The 25302-nt window shown below is 43.0% G+C and overlaps 1 protein-coding gene and 1 pseudogene across 1 annotated transcript; one reads left to right on the forward strand and one right to left on the reverse strand.

Moving 5' to 3' along the window:
- Positions 1 to 7761: 7761 nt before the first annotated feature.
- LOC102214357 (amphoterin-induced protein 1-like) lies at positions 7762 to 12157 on the forward strand. Its single transcript, XM_005741405.1, has one exon. The coding sequence runs from the start codon at positions 7819 to 7821 to the stop codon at positions 9337 to 9339; it is 1521 nt and encodes a 506-aa protein (XP_005741462.1). The 5' UTR covers positions 7762 to 7818; the 3' UTR covers positions 9340 to 12157.
- Positions 12158 to 21729: 9572 nt separating this feature from the next.
- Positions 21730 to 24425, reverse strand: LOC102214632 (putative RNA-binding protein 15 pseudogene; annotated as a pseudogene).
- Positions 24426 to 25302: the final 877 nt, after the last annotated feature.

Below are 25302 nucleotides of genomic sequence, written 5' to 3' on the forward strand. Positions count from 1 at the left end.
CACCACAAATACAATGGTTTCCATGGCAACCTTGAAAAATAGACTCCACATTCGCACTCAGAAATAGCAAAGGACGCTTGCAATGACCCCAGAGAGCCCCTACTGCCAATAATAACCACTGATAGATATGAATGCGCAAATAACAGCAGCACTCAGAAATTGAAAAAAAAAAAATCCTTCCATTACATTTACCAAAGCATAATTACCGCTGCCTACACAAACAATCAGCTCAAATCCAAACGCACTTTTTGTAGGGGTGCACCAAGGCACGGGCAAACATTAACCTGCACCGTGTTGATAACATCAAAGCAAGAGAACAAAACGACTGTTAAGGCGAGCTGCACAATACCTGAGTGAAGGATACAGAGTCTTTACAAATGTCTAACAAGCGTCTGTCATGTCACATTTTCAGATGGCTTGTAGAAGTCAAAATGTGTTGGAGTGTTGCAGAAAAAGACTTAAGTGCTGACTGAATGTTGCCTTGGAGACTCTTGGGGAGGAAGGTTTATATCAGAGCAGACAGTCAAACATATTAGGATGCAGGGATTTTTTTTCTACACCCCCTGGGAGCTAAACAGCAAACATTTCCACTAAATTTAGTAAATATTGAATTACTACCAGGCAGGTTCTGGAGCTGCTATAATGCAGAGACACAGATTGACTTATTTTGCCATGTGCAGTATGTTTTTTGGGTTTGTTTTTTTTTAAAAATATGTTGAAGATGTGGCTCTCTCTTTTATTACTATACTGTAATCAGAAAGTTTAGCATAAACACCTACATGTGCCTCTGGTGGTGTCAAATTTACTAGCTACATTTATTTATTTATTTTCTGTGCGCTGTAAACGGCCTCTGAACACTATGCATGTTTGTATACATGAACACTTGTAGCCAGTGCATTTACCAGTTGTGCATATTTCCTACTTTACAGGTAAAACAGATCAATGATAATTTTCTTTATTGATATGTTGATCTGTTACACAATCAGTACTTACATATGTGTGTGTGGGTGTGTTTGCTCAATGTAAGACGTAAGAGCGTCAGCGCTTCGCCCTACATAGAGGAAAGCAAGGTCACAATCAGTTTTACTGATGGGGTATTGTCAACACCCTGCCGGGCAGGCAGGCAGGCAAGCGACGTGAGCACCTAAGTTTTTATAAATGTGATAAGTGGAGAATGAGGCGAAGTAGGAGCTTCAAATTGCTACCATAGGTGAGTCTACTAAAATTACTGGATGACTTCAAATCTCAGTGCCCTTGGCCTCGGGGTCAGAGTAGGTTTTCTAAAAATCTTCTAAATGCAATAACTTGAGAACGAAGCAACATAGGATTTTGAAATTGATGCCTTGTTGTGTATACTAGGGGGCTGAGGGGGAGCACAGGTGGTCAGCAGTATTTTTCATATATACTATAAGCCATACGTTGTTGGGCTTACTTTTTTACTTTATACTTCCAGGCCACTACTTTCAGGTAGAAATATTGTGTGTTTTTAAATGTGCAAGACTTTTTCAAAGCTACTTTTACACACAAGCATATAGTTTCTAAAATATATTTTTTCCAGGTTAAATTTGACAGTATACACTGGCTGGCCGCTTCATTAGTTTTGCTGGTATTCGGTCGGACTCCCCTCTCACTTTCAGAAGTGCCTTTATTCTTAATGGCACAGATTCAACAAGGTGCTGGAAACACTCAGAGATTTTGGTCCATGTTGACTTGATAGCATCACAGAGTAGCTGCCGATTTGTCAGCTGCACATCCACGATGCAAATCTCGTGTTTTTAACCACAGCCCAACATGTCTATATTGGATTAAGATTTAATGACTGTGGAAGCTGTTAGAGGACAGTGAACTCATTATCATCATTGAGAAACCAGTTTGAGATGATCTGAGCTTTGAGACATGGTGCATGAACCTGCTGGAAGCAATCGTCAGAAAATGGGTACACTGTGGTCATGAAGAGGTGGACACAGTCAACAACAATACTCAAGTAGACTGAGTATTATTGAGTATTACTGAGGGGTGGATATTTAAGTTACTGTTCAGTTCATGTCAGCTCAAAGTAGTGGCTATTCTCCTCTAACCTCATGCAGTAGTAGAGCATTTTTACCCAGAGAACTGCTGCTCACTGGATATTTTCACTTTTCTGTAAACCCAAAAGAGCAGTTGAACAGGTGTGCCTAATGAAGTGGCCACAGAGAGTGTCCTAAGTAGTCAAAATGAGCCATTTAGTTACAAAATGCATTTGTTTGTCTGTTCACACAGATCTTCATGAGCTTTCTGGAAGAGGCAGAGCAGCTGAGTTATTTGTGTAACGGGTGAGCAGAGCTGAAAAGTTATACAAGAAAGCACATGTGCTTCTTCGAGCAGGGCCTGAACATGCTGCTTGCACCAGATGGTGGCAGTATGTCCACTGTATTGTGCATTGTATTATCAGTGGTTGCCGGCTGCATACATTATGAACAGTGAGCAGTAATATCTCAAATAATGATAGAAAGAAACCATATTAACAGTAACCATCAAGTAAAACCGCAAAAGCTTTTATGCATCTTTGCATCCACCGGAAGGCTATTCGTCATTCTTCCAAAGAAATTCAATCATTTGGTGGTTTGATGATGGAGATGGAGAGATGATGGAGGGCTGTCTAACACAATGGGACAAAATCTTAAACAGATTAACATGATATCCATGCTCATCAAACCTTTCAGTGATCCCTGATGCTCAGGACTACTTACAGTGAATTTATGTGCAGTGATCCCTCTTTTTAAAGGGGCAAGCAAACTCAAACAACCTCAGCATAACGTCCCCCATCGCATAACAGAGCCACAGAGTTAATTCACTGAAGGGTTCAAGATTTTTTCTTTAATTTGCCTCTGCTTCTTCTTAACCTGTACTTGACACAGGTTACTCTGGTTTAATTTTATTCTTTCTCAGGCTGTGAACGACTTCAAATGTTTAGTCAATCAGCCAAATCTGTCACCATGGATTCCTTAATAAGGAAAATAGTCATCGGTGACTCATGTGATCCTACAAAGAACACCACAAGCACAAATCTGTCCTAAAATATATCCCAGCTAAGACTGTGGAAGTGGCAGGACACACCCTGGACACAACAGGGCAAACAGAGAGGCAGAAGTCAATGCAATGTGTGCATTCAATCCAATGGACAGTTTACCTAACAGTGAAGCATGAGAAGGCAACCAGAAGTCAGAGCAACCACAGGAGAGAAACATAGGTACAAGGAAAACATGAAGACCTTGTCTAACAAGCAAGAGCTGAGCAACAGGTTCAAACCCAGAGCCTTTCTTTCTTTTTTTTTACTTTAAAACACACATTTCAGAAATATTTACACACCAGAGCAAAAGACAAGAGTGTCTAAGGTTGTAGGACATATCCTTTGGGCATCAGGATACAAAAGGTTAGTGTCAATTCATCAGGCAAGCTTTTGAAAAACATGTCTCGTGTCTTGCAAGGACATACATTCCCTTTATTTTCCACACCGTGGGCTGGTTTAGATACTACCTGCGACCACTGCCCTGAAGCTGCACTTTAGTTATAATTTACAGGAGAACTTAAACCTCATGACCCTCCACCAGGCTGTGGCCTGAATCACCCTTGCTGTCTGATACTTCCTTATAGAATTCACATGAGGCTGAAGAGCTTGAAGAGTTTGGTGGGATGAGGAGAAGTGAGTTTACATGACTCGCTAGGGCACAATAAACAGCGGGCTCATTCACTGGAAAGAATGAGTATCTATAGTATAGTGAGGTATTTGTGTTTATTCTGAAGACTAGCTTTGTGGATGGATAAGGATGTCAGTTTGCAACATTTTTATTGCATTTAAATCTAGTGCCGGTCTCTTAATATTTGCGACAAAAAGAACAGACCACCTCCAAGCCCAGTTTTTTTACCGAAGGTGTCAAACTTTAACTCTTTGTTCAATAAAGATGATATTTGTGACCCTCACATACCCTTTGTGACAAGTTTTAACATGTCAGCATATATCAATAAAGATGTGGTTTGATGACCATTAGAGTAGGTTCTGGGTTTTTCCCAGGGTAGTCTAAGTAAGCTGTGTGGGCAGCAGTGTTGGGTAAGTTACTTTAAATTAGTAACTTAGTTACATTAATAGTTACTTCTATCAAAAGTAACTCAGTTACTTCAAGTTACTCGTTACTTTCAAAGTAACTAGTTACTAGGGAAAGTAACTTTGGTTTTACTCAGAATTCTCTTGTTAATGTGTTTCTTCCATAACTTTGCCAGTCTTCTAGCTTGCTTACTTGCCACAGTGCACTGTGCCACCTACCAATAGAAAGGAAAAGATAATGTGCATATTTCCACGAGAGAAATCCCACGCCTGGACCGTTGTTGACCGCCGCCATGATTCTAGCCTACGTCACAACGTCATGTGCGCTTTTTACATCCAACACAAAAACTGCAGTCGTGGTGCGTTCGATTGTACTCAGAACTCGGAAATTCTGCCTTCTGAATAGGAAGATGTAGGCAACACCAGACTGCAGATGAGCTGCATACAGGGCTGGACTGGGACAAAAAAAATCGGCCCAGGTATTTTGACTAGAGACCGCCCACCATTATAGCAAAAATCATAAAGACTTTGAATGAAAATAAACACTGTTGTGACAGTGAAGTACACTGTTTTGATGGTATATATGCATCAATCTATCAATCGTTTGTTGTAAGATTCAGATAATTATTTTTTAAAAGCGAGACATTTTAAATGAGAATAAGAAAGTATTTCTTTGTGCCCCCCTCTCCCTGTTAATGCCCCACCTGCCCCCCTGGCAACACTTTGCTAGACCCGCCCCTGCACAGTTACCAGCTGTCAGCTACATAAAAAAGGATCCTGGTGTTATTTGTCTCTCAGAAATGGTTCATAACTTCCCTTCAACTCATTCATGTCACCTAAAAGGTAAACCTGTTTCTCCATCACAGCTCTGATGATCCAGTAAGGACATCTCCTGGTTTCATCTTCATGTTTCCCTCTCACCAGATAACCAAACCGACATCATGACCAGCAGTTTTTACAGCTGTGGCTCCAGCAAACATCAGCTGATACTAGAAATTAATATTAAATAAATTCTAACAACAGCTGATCAAGCTTAAACTGCTGCTGTTGTTTAGCGCGACATCCGCTGTTTTCTTCTTTCTGGCGCCAAGTGGGCGATAAACAAGCAAGAGAGAAAAGCCAATCAGCTGATCATTGATCAGTTTCATGATTAAAGTAGCAACAGGAGAGGGAGGGAGAGAGAATGAGAGGAGAAGAGGCAGCTGTGCAGCAAAGACACAGAATACCTCCAGCTTTGTGTCTTTTCCATTCTAGCTGAAGTCCGGGACAAACTGTTCCTTTTCAGCTCAACATGAAACGCACAATATTTTCTCTGAATATGAGACGATTCTGTTTTTTACAGGATGGTTGGCAATTAGAAACTCAGTCATGCTAGCGAGTACCCAGTACGAAAAAGTCAGCAAAACGAAATTAAACTCCACCTAAACTTGGTTTAGATCTGACCCAGATAGACTGCAGGTCATAACTTCTTACCTGAAGTTCAGTCCACCTGACACTCGGACCGGCGGCCGCTTCGGGTCTCTGCTCCTGCCTCCCCTTTCCCTCATCCACCTCCTGGCCTCCACCACTTGCTAATGTTACTGAATCTGTGGATTCACCACACGAAGTAACGAATAACGAGCCTATCTAAATCCCAGTAACGATTAACGCGTTCCTAATTTTGGCATAATACCTAGTTACCGTGCTCGTTACCACAATAATAACGTAGTTACTGTAACGCGTTATTAAGTAACGTTACTTAATAACGCGTTAGTCCCAACACTGGTGGGCAGTGAGAGTTTATACCCTCACTAACTTCTGATGCACACTCACACTCAGTTAAGGTTACGCCACCACTTAAAACCAGGCACAGTGGTTTATTCTTCAAATAACAGTACTTGCTGGAGATCATTTACATATAAACACATATCTGGCGCTGCAGTCAGTATTTACAGCATCAGGACTGTGTATGAAATACACCATAGAGCCCATTTCCCCTGCAGAGAAAAGCACCACATCACTCACTGTGGCTCACAGAGGTCTGTTGAACAGTGAAATAAACTTTGTTGGGCACTAGATACACAGGCGATGTTATACACTCTCCTAGTGATGAGTATTTACACACTACTATAAAGTGGCATGCAGACCTTTTCCACAACAGACATATTGACCTGTCATGAGGTGGAAACCACAAGTTTAGTTAATAGCATCACTGATGGCACAGTCCCCTTTAAGCTATCCCAGTCAGCTGGCACAAGTAATACAAAACCCACAGAGATATTGTCTTTGTTTTGAGTTACACCTGAGGTCTACCTGTGAGATCACAGCCTTGAAATTGACTGTAAATGAGGTGTGACCTCATCAAATAAGAGACCAGTTTTCAGGACTGGTTTGTCCTTTGCATGGGTGTTGCAGTACAATAAAACTTCTTCAAGCAATCCATCTTAAGAAACTTTATGTGCCTCTTAATTTTCCTGCTTTATTTGACTGATTGTGCTTAATGTGTCTGTGCCTGCCTGGTGTTTACTGTAAGTCCATATGCTGTGCTGTACTCTGAACTCCCCGTACTGATTCCTATGTTACTGTACGCACATCATGTCCAGAGCTGCAGCAGTTCATCCACACAGGTACCTCGTCCTTCACCAGGATGTTAGGACAACTTTGGGGAAAGAGATTCATTATTAAAGGCATGGTAGCACTGAATGAGCCATCAAGTCAGGTTAGGTAAAAGTGAAGGAAAAAACGTACCTATTTATGTTTTTTGCCTGTTAACAAACAAACTAAAACATTCCACTAAAAATGTGTCCAAAGACAAACTTTGGAAGACCTCCAGATAACCTGGAGAACCACTGTTTTAATATCAGAAATGTTGGCTCATTGGAAGCAGAATAAAAATCAGCTTCGATAAAGATGATGAAATGTTGAAGCTTGTGTAGCCGAGCTGTCATCTCACTGCTTTCATGTTGGGTGCTTGTTTTTTGTCTTTTGAATCAGAGACTGGCCATAAGAGACAGAGAGACAGAGAGCAGGAGAGGAAATGTGGCACACACCCACCTCTGCTGTTTGCACCCCTCACATCAGATCAGCTCTCGGATATAGTTGCATTTCCTTTCCTCACCAGCGAGGCTTGCACACAGCCTCTTCCGGTCATTTGGAGCCGGACAGCAGAGTGCGTTCGCCCGTAGCTCAGCGTGTTAAGGTGGATGTCTGTGAGCTCGCGGGTCGCCGACGATAAAGATGATGAAGATGAAGAAGATGCATCTGTCCTAATCATCTCCGCGACTGGACTGCTAAGGACTTCTTTCTCTTTAAAAAAAAAACGGGAGAAAAAAAAGGTAACGCAGAATCGCGTCCGCCCGCTGGGACAAAAGTAAATGCTTTGATAACTGATATCAGGGAAACGACTAACACACACACTTAACTTTTAGACTATTCTGTTTAGTTTGAATAATTTGACACATTGATTCATCGCCATAGTTTGTTATTTATTCTATGCTACGACACGATATGACACTGATAACATTTTTGCCGACATTCAACTTTTTAATGATCCAGCTGCGCAAATGCACCACGCCTCTCTGCATTAGAGCGCGGGTTTGCTTTAATGGCACGAGACTCTGCATCATTATCATGTCATATTATGTCCTGACAGCTGATTTATTGATCACGTGGCCCAATGTGTGATTACAGATCCATGATTTTCCACTGTGAAAACTAAGAGAACATCCAGAGTCCCTGCAGTGCGTAGTGCTGGCGCCATGGTGGGCTCCATCGGCTTTTTTTGGCCTGCTGCTGTTGCAGTGTTAAAACGAAGGAGCTGCTTTATTCTGCACTTGACTTTGCTGTTACCCGCAGTGAGAGCCAGTGGGCAGCTAACTGGAAGCCCCCTAGTTTGTCAGAAGACTTGTTTGTGTGCCAGCACCATCATCAGCTGCTCCAAGAAGAATCTAACAAATGTTCCCAACGCTCTTCCATCCTATGCAGCTGTGCTGGACCTCAGCTTCAACTTTATCACCAAGCTCCAAGCTGATTGGACCGGCATCAGACTCGACCAGCTGCAAAGCCTGCTGCTCAGTAATAACAACCTCACCTTTCTCTCCACTGAGGCATTTGTGAATGTGAGAAAGCTTCGCTACCTGGACCTTTCCTTTAACAGCCTCCGCCTGCTGGACGAATACATTTTTGAGCCGCTGGAGAATCTGGAGGTCCTGCTGCTTTATAAAAACCACATCTCTCAGATAGATCGCTCTGCCTTCTCTGGCCTCATCGAGTTGCAGAGGCTCTATCTGAGCCACAACCAGATCACACGCATCCCCGTAGAGCTGTTAAAGGGCCGAGGCAGGCTGAAAAGCCTTAGACTGCTGGATGTTTCCTCCAACCGAATTAAAGCTCTGCCCCTGGATGAGCTTCAGGCTCTGCCTGCCTGGATTAAAAACGGTCTGTACTTCCACAACAACCCTCTGACCTGCAGCTGTGAGCTGTATGAACTGATGGCACACTGGGAACTCAGGGAGCTCAGCCCTTCCACTGACTTCAGGAGCAACCACACATGTGTGACATCAGGCCAGCCGAAGGAAAAAATGGCCATACTAGATCTGACCAGACAGTATCTGAACTGCAGTGAGGTCAAAGGTTTTAAAAAAGAAGGCTATCTGGAGCAATCTTTGGTGTTAGACTGTGACACCAGACAGAAGAACATGGTGAAGAGATGGGTGCTGCCAGGAAACCTGACAGTGTCTCAAAACGAAACCACTTTAATCCGTAACGAAAGCAGCCTTAGGATTGGGCCCCTGAAGGTAGAAGACTCAGGGGTCTACACCTGCTATGCTACAAGTGATTCATTCAATGAGACGCTGTATGTAACTGTAGTGGTGTTTAATACCACCATGAGCAAAGGACTGGAGAATCTAAAAACAGCCTACACCACCCTTGTAGCGTGTCTGATCAGTCTCGTCATGATTCTCATCTACCTCTTTTTCACACCGTGTCGCTGCGCTTGTTGTCCAGGTCAGAACATGGAGAAAAATGACGGCAAAGACAGCCTCCACTCTTCAACTGTCAGTCTCTCCCAGGCACACGAGGAGAGATGGCAAGAGAGGGTGGGAGGTGGAGGTTTCCTCTACAGACACGCGGCCTTCCTGGAACCTAAAGAACAGCTGGAGCAGAATGGGAGGCTGAATCCAATAAGTGAGGAAGATGAGGAGTGGCAGGGGGCCAACAGGGGCAGAACAAGGTCTGATGTCAGCTCAGTGTGCTCCAATTCTCCTATGGTCATATGAAATAAGAGCGATGCCGCTGCTTCTTTGTATTCTAAGAATGTGAGCAAAATATCAAAAGTGAGCATCTTCCAAACAAAGCTTTAGTTGACTCGAGACGGTGGTGCCGATCCAGTAACATAAGATTCAAATTGATTAAATCACTTTTAGGCCTTTCCATTTGTGATGCGTCTTAACAATTCAAATGAATCCTCTGTGAAGGCACAGAGCGCTATATTTCTGGTAGAGAACTGGGTTTTTTTTTTATAAATGCAACACGTGTTCCCTAAAAATGAGAATATATGAACTTTAAATATTGTTTGCGTTCTTAAAAATGCTTACCATGTAGACATTAACCACCAAGCAGCGCTTAGTAGACTACTTAAAGGCATTACTGAGAGAAGGTCACCTCAGAGTAGCCAGTAGCCTGCATGTTAAAGATATGGCCTTTCTTGCAATTGGGATGAAGGTGCTGCAAAGGTGAGAAGTTCTGAATTTGTTGAATAACGTAGAAAGGAAGGCTAATTTTTATGCAAAGCTTGCAGAACTCACTCTGTTACTATTATTATGCAATATTTCTGCTATATGTAACATTCCTATTTGGTTAAACTTCACAGAAAACAGTGCTGTTAATAATTACACTTATGCAACTTTTTCAGTTAAATTTCTTTTTAGATGCAAGTGCGATTTAATCTTTAAACAGCAATATGTGTTTTTTGCAGTGATTTTGGCCTTAAGATGAAGTGCTTTTAAAAGCAGCTCTGATTAAATATCATATGCAGGTATACTTTTATTATCATTTAAAATGAATTCTAATTTCTGACAAATTTAGTTGACTTTCTGTCTCATAAAATATTATTTATATTGCTCCAGTTCACAACAGCTGCTGTCTGAAGGTACTACTTAAAAAGAAATCTTTAAAATGAACCAGACTAGCTGTTCATATCCTCCTGAGAACCGGGGAAAAATGAATCTTCCCACTGAACTTTTTTTGTGATTTCCACCCTCTTTGGGGCTAAAAGAGGCCACCCAAACACATAAGATATAGATGGATAGACCAGGATGTCCTCTATTTAGTACACCAGGGCTTATTAGCATAGCTCAAATAAGTCAAACGATATCAACCAAAAACAAACGTCCATTAGAGAGGACATAAATGAATAGGCTGGTTCTCAGGATACAAACACTCAGCAGATATTTTATCAGTATAAACACAATTATTGACTGTTATTTGGCAAATTTATTCTCATCCAGTATGCATACATTTCCAGTAAACAGTGCTGTTGTTGAGCGTCAGTAATCTGCAGTAAATATTGATGAACTCTTGATGTCATTGTCTGATTGATTAGCAAATAGCATGCCTATAGCATGAATACAGTCTCATTTAAAAAGAAACTATTCCACCGACTAAGCTTCAGGTATAGTTACTGTTATCTGTGGATTATGCAGAAAAAACAAATCCTGGTTCCTGGTTTATAAAGAATTCATTGCAATAAGCTAAAGTTAAACACACATTCCAGACGACAAAAACAAAATCAGCCAGCTGAATTTAGCTACAAATAAATGCCACCATTTTATTATGTTCTATATGAGCGAGTTATTAGATGTAAACATTACAGTCAAACTGCTCGATTTTAGAGGTTGGGTTCAAATTAAATTACCAAAGATTACAGAATAATTCGAGTAAAAAAAACAGTATAAATAGTATTGTTTTGTGAGTTTGGATGGATGAATGTTAGAAATGTATGGAAGCTGCTCTAGATGGAAAACCTGAAACTGATTGATAATGCTAACAAACATAACAATAAGTTTCCAGTTGAGCGAGTTTATTTGCATATTTTGTTATCACACTGCGACAAAATATCGTGTTCAGTGTCAGGTTTCAGAATGGCAACATGAACGCACGTACTTCCATACTGAAGAGTAAATAGCAGCCTGGAAGAGCCTGAGAGCGAGTACCATCCACTGAATGCTTCTGGGCATTAGTGCCCAACCCTAAGCAAATCAGCCGATGCCAGCCACAAGCCAGAATTCTCATAAACACTGTCAGAAATAGCAGCTGCAGCCAACACTCGGGCCCCTGTGGCTGGCTGACAGCTGAAATATAAATGTAGATGTAGCAGTTTTTCAAACAGATGTCCAACAGAATCCTCTTAAAAGGACTAGAAGCTCATATTTTACCCTGGCTGGTGCAACCACAAAAGCTGTGTTACACTGTGCAGAAAGGGGTGTGGATGAAAATCAATGAAGACCAAAAGATGACTCAAATAAATGCAACTTATAATAATAAAAAAACAATAATAATACATTCAGGCTGTTCATTTCAGGTCACAATGTTAGCAGTAGAACATCGTAATTGCTACACAATCTCTGGATAGTCAAAGTTGCGTTATAAAGGGTATGTATGTTAATGTTGAAGGTACAGTGATGTTTATGCACTTCTCATGGTGCTTTTTCAATATAACCTCGGTGTAATCACGATAAATGTGTCTGTGGGAGTTTAAGCTCATGACATCGTCAGAATCTAGCATGTCTGTTAAATATTATAATGTAGCAACACAACCGGAGGAACTTTTCAGTCTGTCAGAGGAGGCACATATGTACTATGTCATCATGTTGGACATTATAATAACCAAAGACGGAGCTACGTGTGACAAATCATTACCTACATGTTCAGTGTTTACAGTCAGTATATTGTCAGTGTGCTGAGTTCACCTGCTGTATTTTAATATATGCAATCCTGAATAACGACTTATTGCATTTCATTGTTTGCTCTGTGTATCTTGTTTATTGCTGTACTCCTCATGTAGTTCACAAACAACAAAAATAAACATGATGTAAAAAGAGACGTGTGCAGTATGTCCTGTGACATATGTGCAGCTGCAGAACTTTCACTGTCATGTGCAGCCAACAGCTTGTTAGCTCAGCTTCACACAAACAGTGGAAATACAGAAACAAGGTAAAATCACTGCCGTGGCTCTGTCCCAGGCTTAGAGAATCCGGCTAACTTATTAATTGTGACTTTGCAACTTCTTTAACATGCATAAAAAATAAAGACTTGAAATGTTGTAATGTCCTAGTGCAAAGGCACCTTTCATTTTTGCTCTGCAGTTTTTGTTTGTGTTAAAGATGCTTTAAAGGCAGATTTTAACATGTTTGGACACAATCCGACCAGTTGTGCTGTTCTGCAAAGCTAAGTAGCAGGTAACGGAATCCTTAAAGGTATGCACACTAGAATAAGGGGCAACACAGCAACAAAATTATTACTTATTAAAATTTTAAAATATTAAACTCAGAGGGAAATTCCTTCTCCAAGTCCACAAAACACATGTAGACTGGTTGAGCAATGCACTCTCAATTATCCTAGAGAGGGTAAAGAGCTGGTCCAGTCTTCCGCGACCGGGACAAAAGCCGCATTGTTCCTCCTGTAGCTGAGTTTCGACTAACTGTCAGACTCTCCTTTCCAGCACCCTCGCATAGACTTTCCTGGGGAGGCTGAGGAGTGTGATTCCCCATAGTTGGAACACACCCTCCGGTCCTCCTCCTTAAAGATGGGAACCACATCCCGAGTCTGCCAACATAAAAGTACTGCCCATGATCTCCATGCAACATCATAGAGGCAAGACAGTCCTACAACATCCAGAGCCTTTAGGAACTCAGTGTGAACCTCATCCACTCCAGGGGCTCTGCCACCAAGGAGCTGTTTAACTGACTCAGTGATCTCACGCCCAGTGATGGACAAGTCATCCCCCTCGTCTCCAGACTCTGCTTCCTCTAGGGAAGATGTATCAGTAGGATTAGGAGATCCCTTCCACTGCCTGACAAAATCCTCAGTTGAAGTCAGCACTGCATACAGTGCAGGTAGAGGACCACTTTCCCCTCCTGAGTTGCCTGGCGGTTTGCCAGAATCTCTACGAGGCAGTCCAAAAGTCTTTTTCTGTGGCCTCTCTGAACTCCTCCCACGCCCGAGCTTTTGCTTCAGCCACTGCCCGAGCCGTGTTTCATTTGGCCTGTCTGTACCTATCAGCTGCCTCTGAAGCCCAGTAGGACTCCTTTCACCACCGGTGTCCACCATCTCAATCAAGGGTTCCCGCCATGACAGGCACCAACCAGCTCAGTGCAGCATGTCTGTCCAGCATCCTACCCGGCCACCTGATCCAACTCACCGCCAGGTGAGGCGGTGGTCAGTTGACAGCTCAGCCCCTCTCTTCACCCAAGTGTCCAGAATATATAGCTGTAGATTCAGAAGGCCAGATACGCTAAACTATTGTTCGGCTTATAAGCGCAGAGAACAGTCAAGACCCATTCCCTGAACTGCAGGATCAGGGAACAAACCCTCTCATCCACCGGGAAAAATCCAACATACAGGCAGCAGGGAAGGCAGGGTATAGGGTAAGATACCCACCCCAGCCCGCCGCCTCTCACCACAGGCAACATCAGACTGAGACAGATTCCAACTCCTCTCCAGGAGACTGGTTTCAGAGGCCAAGTCGTGTGTTGAGGAGAGCCCGACTATATCTAGCTGGTACCTCTCATGCTCCTTCTCCACCAGAGAGGTGGTGTTCCATGTCTTAGTCAATAGCCAAGAAATTATGCTTTACTTAAATTTACTTACAGTCTAATTATTTATTTGTTTGCTGTAAAAACCTGACTTGTTAATCCTTATTCTAGTGTCCCTACCTTTAGGAATTTGAAGATAAATACATTTAGATTGTCGTTTCAAATAAAATATATTAAAATCTATTTAATTGTTGGGAAATTATGCCCTTAGTTGTGGACCATAATTTAAAGTGTTTCTATCTTTACTACTCAGGGCCACTGACTCTCTTATCAAGAAAGAGAGTCTTAATCAGAGAGTATTCCAATTCAAAATGTAAAACTGTTCCTTTAACTTTGGCTCTGACTGATCAGACTTGGCCTGACTGTTGTGTCCTTCTAGGCAAAGATTAATTTTCACTTGCTGTCTTAGTTAGTCTGCAGGAAATCCTCTGGATCTAAATTACATTATTGACCCAACCTTGTTCACTTGAGAGTGAAATAGGAGACCACATGGACTGCTGGGGTGGAAGCTGGGAGTCGTATTTGTTGCATCTGTGCCTGAAACATGCCGGCTTCTGGCCACATTTGAAGTTGCTGGATTTTCAACCTTATTTGGATCGTTGACCACAGTATGTCCCCGAGGACAGTGAACTCGCTGTGCTGTATTCAGTTTCCTCTGCCAATCACAGTCCAAGACAGAGCTGCATTATATCAGCTTCTGACAACCTAGTGTTTCCATCTTATTACTGTAAACTTGCAATTTACACACATAAAACACATCTAATTTTATGTGGAACATAATATATGACACTTGTTCATGTGACCGTCTGGCATGTGTGTGAAGAGGGTGCACTGTGACACCTCACTGGCTGCCCTGCAACTCATCTCCTGGATAAATGATTGAAGAGGTCTGCGGGGATGTTCGTGCTCCCTGTCTCAGCAGGCGCTTTCTCATATTACCACGCTTACTCACAATACACCCAACACTACCCAGGTGTGTGTGAGACTAGGCTTAAAGATCTGAAAAACGCTGGACAAAAACACAACACTGAATCAGGATCTGCAAAGTATTTAATTCATAAAAAGCCCAAAGGAGACAGAAAGGGGCTGACAGTGGCTGATCTGTGTGATGATGCAAGCGTTTAAATGGGAAAGAGCTACATGATATGCCAGATTATTATTAGAACAAACGCAGCTGTCTGAAGAAAATATCAGATCGCTGAACATCACACACACACACAGATGGCAGTGACTGTGGGCCTGCTGACAATGAATGAATGGCGTCTTTGCTCGGTGGCTTAAAGGCTGAATTCTAAGTGAGATGACTCATCCTCTCCTCAGGCCCCTCCCAGGAGAATCACATGAATGGGGAAGCGACTGAAGCAGCAGTTGAGCGAGTCTACTGCCATCTAGCGGCCACCAATTCCCTGACATGGAAGGATTCATTCTTCCCTCTGCAAAAATATTCTTGGACACTTCTCAGATCATTTTTTCATGCTTGCATGGAGTATGTAGGATTTGCCCATATGTTGTATAAGATGAAATGGTTTTTTTTGGTGGTCTCAAAAGCAGAGGATGGAGGCTGGTGGAAGAACAGATCAGTCACTTTGATACTGTTGTCTTTCATTATTTGTTAATCTTATATTGGTGTTCAGTTTTTCACTCCATCGGGACAGAGCGGAGCCCGTCGTGCTCAACAATCATGGCCGATGCACTCTAAAGACGACTACACGACAGGAGAAATGTTCTCCTCTTGCAGCAGCTGCCAGATCGAAGCAACTGGAGCAACTTTTCACTTCAGTTGCACAAACATCTGGGAGCACACTCATAAACATTTTCTCCAGAATATCTCCGGCCTCATAGCTTAACCTAAAAAGGAATAACACGCTGGGAGTGATTTATAAAAGTGCAGGAGAAATATAAACTCTGAGCTCGATGAGATGAAGAACACAACGCAGCTCCGGTGGTGAAACTGCACAGTTAGGTTCAATAAGTATTTGATGATGACACATTTTGCCTCTGCGCACCAACACAGAGGACACCAAACACATTTTTCAGAAAAGTATTGACATAACTGTTCATTTTACAACCATTTACCCCATTTTTAGAGGCTCCTGTCAACATGTTTAATCTTCCAAAAGCTTATAGATCCAACTGTGAGCCACACCTGTTCTCAGGTGTCCTCACTTTCACTACATCCTGATTTAGTTTCTCTTATCTACTCTCTGTAAAAGTCCCTCTGAAGTGAAGAATACTGTTGCTGCCTTTATCTGGCAAACGCAACGTTAGTTGTGCAATCATAAAGATGAAAGTGACCGTCTCCTATTTGTGTCAGAATGAACGTGTTCATCCTGCACACGGGAGACTGGATGTTACTTATGAGAAAATAGCTGAACTTTCCCCCCATATAAGCTACAAAGCCTCTGTTTAATATCGCTCCGCTCAATGCTGCCCTCCGGAGGACTGACGGTGTAAAAGGTTCATCATTCAAACAAATACAAAATAAATACAGACAATCAGAAACGTTTAAAGAACAGCTGCCTTTATTCAAGCACAAAATCAGCTGATGTTCACATTATTATGAGAAACAATAAAAAACTTTCATTAAGATTTGAATTTAATTAAGTTGTACTCACAGAGCCAGCGTCCCACAGTGTGAAGTGGGCTTTTTTTTGCGTTCAGAGGGCAAACCACTGAGGATGTTTTCATTCTTCTTTGCTTCTGTGTCGAGGGAATGACCTGAAACACTCAACATTTTGATTAGAAGCATCTTTAAAACATGTTCAAAACAAAAAGAACTGGATTTTCACAAAACAGGCCTAAAACTCAGTGAAACAGCAGAAACGTTTCCAGGTGTGCAGGTTTAGATTCAAAGCTGGAGGCGATGTAATAATACTCACACCAGTTGATATTTCTAATGATCACAAATGATGGCAAATTCCTTTGAAGTTAAAAGGCATGGTCCTGGGATACACTCACTCATTTGTTTTTCCACTTGATTTCAAACTGTTTCACTGAGTTTGCTCATTTTAATTTTATTTTGAAATGCTTACTTTTTTATTATTAATATGTGGAGGGTATTTATAAGACTGAAAAAACCCCAAATATTTTATCAACAGCTGACTCACAGTCACTCATGTGAACGTCCCAAGTTTAATAAACATGCATAAACTGTCTCCTCGGCCATTTCCCCCTTTGTTTTCATTTATATGTGACTTTTTAAATGGTTCAGTTCATTCTTGTTGTGGTTTCCACACCTAATTTTAGTTCACTATAACAACATCAAGCTTCAGTCACCTTTATCCCTGCAGAAATCCAAGCGCCTGCACCTCCTCTGATTTAGCAAGCAATCCCGTTGGCATGAACCTTTGCACCGACTAAACCTGAAGCTGTAAAACAAAATTTGCACGCCTCATGTACCGCGGCGAGCAGCGCAGAATACAGTAAACTAAACAGACTGCCATCATAACGAGTAAGAACTGAGGCTGTTGTGACTGACAGCTCCTGCTGATGACTGATTGTACTGCAGGGCATCTATATCCATGATACACAGCACTATTTTCACTGGGCAATACTGCAAGTTTAGTACAAGCACAGCATTGTTAATACCAATACGTTTATCTTATAAAGGCAGCTTATGTAGAGAAGAGCAATGTGCAATGATTTATGAGATGAATCATCATCAGTTTGCAAAATCTGGATAAATTTTACTGACCAACAAATCACTGATTTTTACTTTCCACAATAATTAGTTAATAATACAAATTTAAGACACATTTCAGCTTTTCATGTATTTTAAAACTGGAAAATGTTTAAGAAATTTTTCTAGTGTATGTCTGAGTTATAGTTTTTCATTTTCAGAACAAATATTTAGTAAAAGCTCAGAGGGTTCATTCTGAACTCGGATGATGGAAAAAGTACTGATCCTAGTATTCCAGTATCCATCCGATACCATCACTGGTATCAATACTATCATTATCTGGATCAGCCGCAGGCCTCTAACATTGACATCTTTCTCTCAGAGCAGGTAAGAGCACTTACAAATTATAATGGTCTTGAGATCTACTTTTCCCCATTTTTGTAATGTTTAGTTTACCGTGTATTTGTATTATATATACATATATTTAGTTATTACAGTTTTGGATTTTCTTTACCTTCTATTTTTATTTTACTTTCCAGAGTACGTTTGTTCATTTTAGAGCTTTCACCAGAGACAAGATTTCAGATTATCAGTGTCGATGCTACAATATAAACACTGAACTTTTGAAAGCAGTCGACTCACGGTCCTGTAGGCTTCCAAAGCCTCGTCAGGCAGGTTGTGCTAACAATTTTTACCAAATTCTAAAACTTTTTTTTAAATTTTAGTTTTCAAAGTTCACAAAATTGTTTCTTTTTCAAAAGTCAAATTTTTTTTTTATACCTATTTTAGTTTTTAGTGAACTATAATAATCTTGCCTGCATTACATTGTCCTTCTGTGTCACTCAGACTCTCAGGCCTGCTGAAGCATTGTTCTTTAGTGCACCTGAACCATTTCCATTTTCCTGGCTGTTCCCATTTACTCTGTTATTTTATTTATTTATTTTACATCTATGAGTTTCACTCCTGCACATATATTTGACTTACTTTGAAAAATCAAGGTTTCAATTAAAGGCAACTACAGCACCGTCTCACTGAGATTAAACTTTACTCACATGTTAATGCACGCAAAGAGCTTAATTTTAAGTACCTTTTGAAATGAAATGAAATCTTTTGCTAGGTTACAGCAGTTTATGGGATGTAAAACCGCAATTTGGTGAGACAACAGGAAAGAAACGTTCACCGACTGTCACTGACAGAAACTGTGACAATGTTAGCTCAACACTAATCTCTGGCTTTTATGCTTTTAACAAAATCAGAATTATTGTAATTTTACTGCATGTTAACTGATTTTTTTTTGCTATTTTTTTTCTCACCCCTGCACTTACCAGCTTTTACTTAAGCAACAGTGTGCCTGTGGTGCTCTTTGACATTACAATACGTACCCGCTCGTGTCGTTGTGGCCATCAGTATACGTTACCTGAGGGGTGGGAGCAGCCAGGAGGCGTAAAGCCGTTACGCTTCACGCCACCCCCTCCAGGGGACACCTTGAGCTGGAGCACCGTGCAGATACTTGGAGCTGAAAGGTAGCCGTCCCTTTTGTTTGAAGAACAACCAGGAAACTACGATGGGAGTCATCCTCTCGTCTCTGTGCTTTCATATGCAGTCTGGCACACAATCTTTTTAAAAGTGCATAAATCATCAGATCAACAAACCAACTAAAAGATTAGGATTCCCTGCTCAGGCCTCAACCGGGGCGATCTCTCGTCTCCACTGCGCTTCCTTTCCGATATTTGGCAGACGCCGTCTCACCGCCTCGACCTCCTCTCCGACAGGCTGAGGCGGCAGGTCTGGCCCTAGCACGGAGATCTTCTTCTTTAAAACTCCGATGCAAGAACAATAAGCAACTACACAAACACTGCTCCTGCTGCAGACGCTGAACAAACACACTGTGCACCAGTGCGCTGCTGGAACCAGATGAGGGGAGGAAGAAAAAGCTCCCGCTGAGACGAGCCCTGTTGAGAAACAGCTCTCAGATGAGCAGGTTCTGTGTCACACCTCCGCACGCACAAAGGCGACCGAGGAATAAGCCACAGGTCTGAGGAGGCACAGGGACTCTACATTTTCCTTTCCCAAACAGGCTGCACAAAGTATTCTAGCACCGCCAAATTTCAATCTCAATGAAGGTCATATGGAAAAGCTCTTCACAAGAGAGGTCACCGAACACATGTCGAGCATCACGAAAACACAGAACTGAGAGGCTTTCCCTCGATTCTCACACTTCCTCTCACGTCTGCCGGGAAGCCTCCTGCTGTCAAAGTGAAAGCCTTTTTTCCCCTTTTCTCTCTCTCTTTTTTTTTTAAAGACTTTCACAGAAAATTCCAAGAACAGAAAAAGGTCACAAAAGTTGTCTTCCGAGGCACTCGTGTTTCCCACGAAAGAGTAAATTTATTAAGACAAGATGTATGAAGTGCATGTTGCACTTTGCGTGTTTTTGCTGACAGGTATACTTCTTAGGCCCATGAGCATTGATGATCTCCATTTCTCTCTCTCTTCAGATATCCTGAGTATACAGCACAAATCACTCTTTATCCATTTGAAACACAGTACTCAAATCAAAGCATGAAAAACAATCATTATGAGTCCCTTTTTGAAGGCGGCAAGTATGGCCAGTTGAACATGGCCTCCGTTCCTCGTGTGTGTGGAAACGTACACCAAAGTCCTCTGATCGAACTGCAACATTTTCTTTTTTTGGAAACTCACAATCAGGCAAAGAAGAAAAAAAAAAGAAAAAAGACCTGTGCATGGTATACAGCTCTTCAGTTGGAGGTTACATCATTCTTTTTTTTTTTAAAAACAAAACAAAACAAAAACAATATGCTTTCTTAGGGTAGTAATTGTAATCAGTGAGTTAAAACATGACAAACTGAGTGAGGTATCTGATCAAACAATAAATGCTCAACCAAACTGTGGATAATTAAAAAAGAACAAAAAAAACCAAACAAACCACACAACGGAAAAGGGAAGGACACAAAAAGCAACCCCATACTTCAAAATAAGAGCCCGACAACACAGACTAGCCTTGTAAAATTTGCATTGAGACTGCGGGGGAGTTGATTTAGCTCGTTACTAAAATATTAAAAGATAACGATAAGCAAAAAATTTCAAACACACACGAAAAAAATCTAGTCCTCGGGTTTTGGAGTTTTGGTCAATCAGGGAGCATTTTTCACAATTTCAGATGGATAATAATAATAATTTAAAGATCAATCAGTAGTTGGATCCTGATACGCCTTTGAGAAATGAAAGCTCGCAGAGCTTGCTGCTTGTGTCCATCCCCTCACAAACGGCTGCTGCTGGTACAAGTGCTTGGTGAAAATTGTGAAAGCACCGATGACAAACCTCCACTTAGTCATAAAGTAACATAACTCATGAAACATGGCACACACACACACACGCACACACACACACGCAACTACACATACACACACAAAAGCACTGGTAATGTAAATTATACTTGAAACTCCTGATGCTCTCGTGTACCTTAACTTTACACATGAATATCCAGAAGGAGTGATGGAGTGATTTGGTCTGTTTAACTGCTCTTTCTGCTATAATTTGACATCTTAAAGATCATTTACTGAAAGTTGGAATTTGGAAGTCTTCAAAAATTTTTTTACTTGGTCACAAAAAAAAAGAAAAACCAAATACATACGAACATCTGGTGTAGGTCAATTACTGGCCAACGGATAATGCTTTAAAGCAAATGGACTTCCTTAATCAGGAGAAGAAAAGAAAAAAAAGAAAACAGTGTACATAAGTTTGATTTCAAATACCAAAAATGAGGCTAAATGCTCTCTTCTGGATCTTCAGCTCATTGTTGTAGGCAGGAGTTGTGTGAAAAGCACATAAAGGACCTGTTCTTTTTAAACGATAAGGCAACACACACAGTACTGATTCACAGACCTGTAGTTCACTCTGGACTCACCTTAGGATAGTACCCTTCAGGTAATGTGCATTTAATCTAAATATCTAAATAGTAGAAGGGAAAATTCACCTGATTTAACAATCAAATTCATCAACTTATAAAAATGTACATAATTCAGTTTGACTTTAATTTTATAAACTTTCACCAGGATGAAATAGAAGCAGGTTAGAGAGCTTAAAATCTGCATCCTGCTGTTTGTCTCCTGCACTGCTTTAATACCACTTCTTCTCCCTGTGTTTACATCTCACAGTTTAACAGTTTTGAGTGTGACATGAAACATGTTGTTGTTGTTTTGTTTTTTTTGGGGGGGTTTTTTCATGATGCTCCTCTGATAATAACCATTACCAAGTAGTCATCCTCTGATTTGGCAAAGGCTTTGGCAGAGGCATCCAAGAACTGCTGGGAAAACTCACATGGGGGAAAAGCATGTAGTACTCCTCCGTGGTCCTTGTCACGGCCGCCCCCAGCGGGGAGGCTGATGATACCTGCCGCCTCTTTCTGCTTCAGGTAGGACACCAGGTTCTTCAGGGGTCTCTCGGTGGAGTTGACGGCGTCCTGGGCACCGCTGTCGTCGGATGTCCAAGGCAAAGCGAGGAGGATGGCGTGTCCGCTGGAGCCGGCGGCCTTGATGCGACGGGAGACCTCGTCCAACTTCGGCTGGTCCAGGCGCAGGCGCTGGCTGATCTTCAGTTGGGAAACTTGGCCCCCTTTAGAGCCGCCCACAAGCAGACTGACAGCCACCTTCATGTCCCCTTCCAGCAGGTGCAGTGAGGTGGGGAAACTGCTATTCTTCAGCAGGAGGACGCCCTGCCAGACCTGACTCAGCTTCTGTTTTTCAGCATCTGGGTCAGGCTGCTGACCGGGTTTGGAGGAGTTTGTAGAGGAGGAAAGATGTTCTGAGCGGTCCTCCTTCTTCGCTGGGCTCTTGGAGGAGTCACTGACTTTGTGTTTGCGCCCCTTCTCGGAGCCGGAGCGTGGCTCTGATGGGCTGCGTGTTCTCCTTTTTTTGTCCACAAACCCAGCGTCCAGGCTGTTCTTCCTGTCTTTGACTGGGGAGGTTCTGCCAGAGCGAGGCAAGCGTTCGGGGTCACTGTAGCGCCCCCCATCTCGGCTGCTCCCTCCCGGGCTGCGGTCCAGAGAGCTGCCATGACGCCGCAGACCAAAGTTACTGCCGTCAGGAGAGTGCTCCAGCCGCCAACCGTCATCTAAAGGTCTCTTTGTGCGGGCCAAATCTCTGCTTTGCAACTCCCGCTCCCGTTCTAGTGACCAGCTCTCATGGGAGCGCCTGTCCAGACGGTCTGCCGGGTCAAAACCTCGCATCCTCTCGTGTGCACCGAGGCCAGACCATTCAGCAGGGTAGAGATCCCGGTCTCTGAAGCGAGCAGGAAGTGGAGGGGACCGCTCTCTCGCTCTCACTGGATCAGAAAGGCGGTGTGAATATGGCTCGGTGGCTAATTCATAGTGTGGCAGGGGGAGAGGAAGCTGCGTATACTGCTGCTGCTGGTAGCGAGTCTCTGCTTCTGCAAAGTCCACTCTGAGTCTCCTGTCGGGGCCACCGAGAGGGAAGCCACGCATGTGAGTATACCCAGCCTGAGCAGCATCCAGGCTCTCATACTGGATATAAGCCCACGCATCACCTTTCCTGTAGTCTATAGTCCTGATGGTCCCGAAGCGGTCAAACTCTTTGGCAAGTGCAGCAAGTGGAACCCAAGGCCCGAGCCCCCCCACCCACAGCCTGGTCGAGGGCGTAGGTTTCCCATATCCTATTTTAATTGGGCTGTGGCCCAGGATTTTCCCAGCCATGGCCACTTTGGCCCGATGAGCCATGTCAAGGTTCTCAAACTTGATGAATCCATAGGTGTTGCTCTGGCCTCTCACTGTGCGCTTAATGTCCACCTCTGTAATCACTCCAAACCTGTCAAACGCCCTTCTCAGGTCACTCTCCGTCACAGTCACGTCCAAATTGCCCAAAAACAAAGTCCTGTTTGCCCTCTGGTCGTCCTCGGGGCTCAACATGTCCTCATCGCGGAAACACTCGGGAATGTAAGGCGGTCTGTTTCTGCCTTCATACACGGGAAAATCTCTGTCTCTGTCCACGTCTCTGAGGTGAGGAGGAGGCAGAGGGGGAGGGGGCAGACGGCCCAGAGCCAGCTGCTGTAGCCGGAAGTCTCTGAACCCCATGCCTGAGGGAGACAGAGCTTTCTGAGCGTGTAGGGGTCTGTGTCCCGCGGGGAAGCCGTCTTTAGCAACGGGGGAGCGGCTCCTCCGTCTGCTCATGTAGACTGTCTCTATTTTCAGCGGCCGATCGTAAAGCACCAGCTTCCCGCGGGCGTGTTTGGCAGCCCGGGCGTCATCGGGTCGCCTGAAGTTCACAAACGCGACCCTCTCGTCGTTTTCTCGGGTCATTTTAACGCTCACGTCCCCAAACTTCCTGAACTCGTGGAACAGGCCGTCCTCTATTTCCTCGTCGTTGAGCTGGGAGCCCAGCTCGCTGATTTTCAAAGTCTTGTACTCACTTCCTGGGTTTGACGGAGGCCTTAGGTCGCTGCGTGAACCCGGCCTGGAGGATTCCGCGGCGAGGTCAGCGCCACCGTGCGGCTTGTTCCCGGAAACAACTCCGTAGTCGTAGCCGCTGCTAGTCCGACTGGATGTGCTGTGTCCGTCCGAATCCCTCAGGTCTCTTTTGTCGTTGTGTAAGCTCCTCCTGGATGAAGAGCCGCTGTAAGCAGAGCCGTTACCCGTGTTGCCGCTAACCGCCGACAGGGCTCCGCTCTTCTTGCTGCTCAGGTGGCTTCCTCCTCGGTCTCTGCTATCATCCAGCGCCCGGGAGCGCTTCTTCATCGGCGATCGCTCTTTCCCCTTCATTTCTAAAAGCCTGATCCACTTTAATGAACTCTACTACTGAAATCGAGCTGAACTTAAAGCGCTTCCCACTGCACTCTCAGGCGAGCAACGTAAGCGCCATGTTGGATTACTTGCACTACTGTACAGGAAGTCCCGCCTACCTTCCTGTAAAACAAGCCGATTGGCGCCGTGGCTTGTCAATCCATAAAAAAGGAAACCAGTTCACCTATTATAAAAGAGGGTGCGGCTGTGTTGCTGAGGTCAAAGTACAGTCCTGCAGGCAGAAGCTTATTTTAAAACAGGTTGTGGCATTATGGTTGAAGCACTGCATAAACAGAAGAGGCCCAAAGCAAGAGAACACTTGGCTTTGAGATTACTATAACTTTTATTTTCTTATTGAAATATAAAATAAAAATCTAATATATTTTTTTTATATTTTGAAGATTTAGTTTAAAAGTGGCGTAATGCCTGCACAGGAAGGCTGCAGGTGCCCTTGAAGTAAGTACACTGATTTTGTGATAATACCAGACAGGAAAACAGTGGCGGGGGGGGCTGACTGCCATAATAGGATCAAACAAGTTATTTGCATCCTGCGGTACTGTGTCTGAAATAGCCCGGTAGGTGCATGCAGCTGGTCATTGCCCCTATTCGAAGAACAGAGTTGTAGAAATGTAATGAGCTGAGGAGACCGTTTTTAGATTGAAGTGCACGCTTTAACTGAGAGGTAACTTGCAGGATGATCTGTAAGATTTGAATAGTCTGATTTTCTAAACCGTAATCACACTTTCATTTCTGGCCTTTAGGTATGATGAGAACCAATCAAGAACCTGATCTGTTAAACCGAGTGAATCAGATATTTTCAGTATCCTCTTTCCTTCAGACTGCTCGTGTTGAATGTCACAGTGGCAATTTCTTAGACTGCTCAGTCTGCTAGTTATTGTAAGCACAATTTATTCGCCATTAGAAGTGCAAACTGTGCTTTAAGAAGTGAACAGCGGTTAAAATCCGTTTATGTCCGTCTGTCTGTGACTTGCTGGCC

Source organism: Pundamilia nyererei, unplaced genomic scaffold (genome assembly GCF_000239375.1).
Source record: "Pundamilia nyererei isolate P.nyererei 1_Seehausen unplaced genomic scaffold, PunNye1.0 scaffold00110, whole genome shotgun sequence".
Classification (NCBI taxonomy): Eukaryota; Metazoa; Chordata; class Actinopteri; order Cichliformes; family Cichlidae; genus Pundamilia; species Pundamilia nyererei.

Coding starts and splice junctions, on each gene's coding strand:
- LOC102214357 (XM_005741405.1), top strand. CDS start 7,819: ATGGTGGGCTCCATCGGCTTTTTTTGGCCTGCTGCTGTTGCAGTGTTA.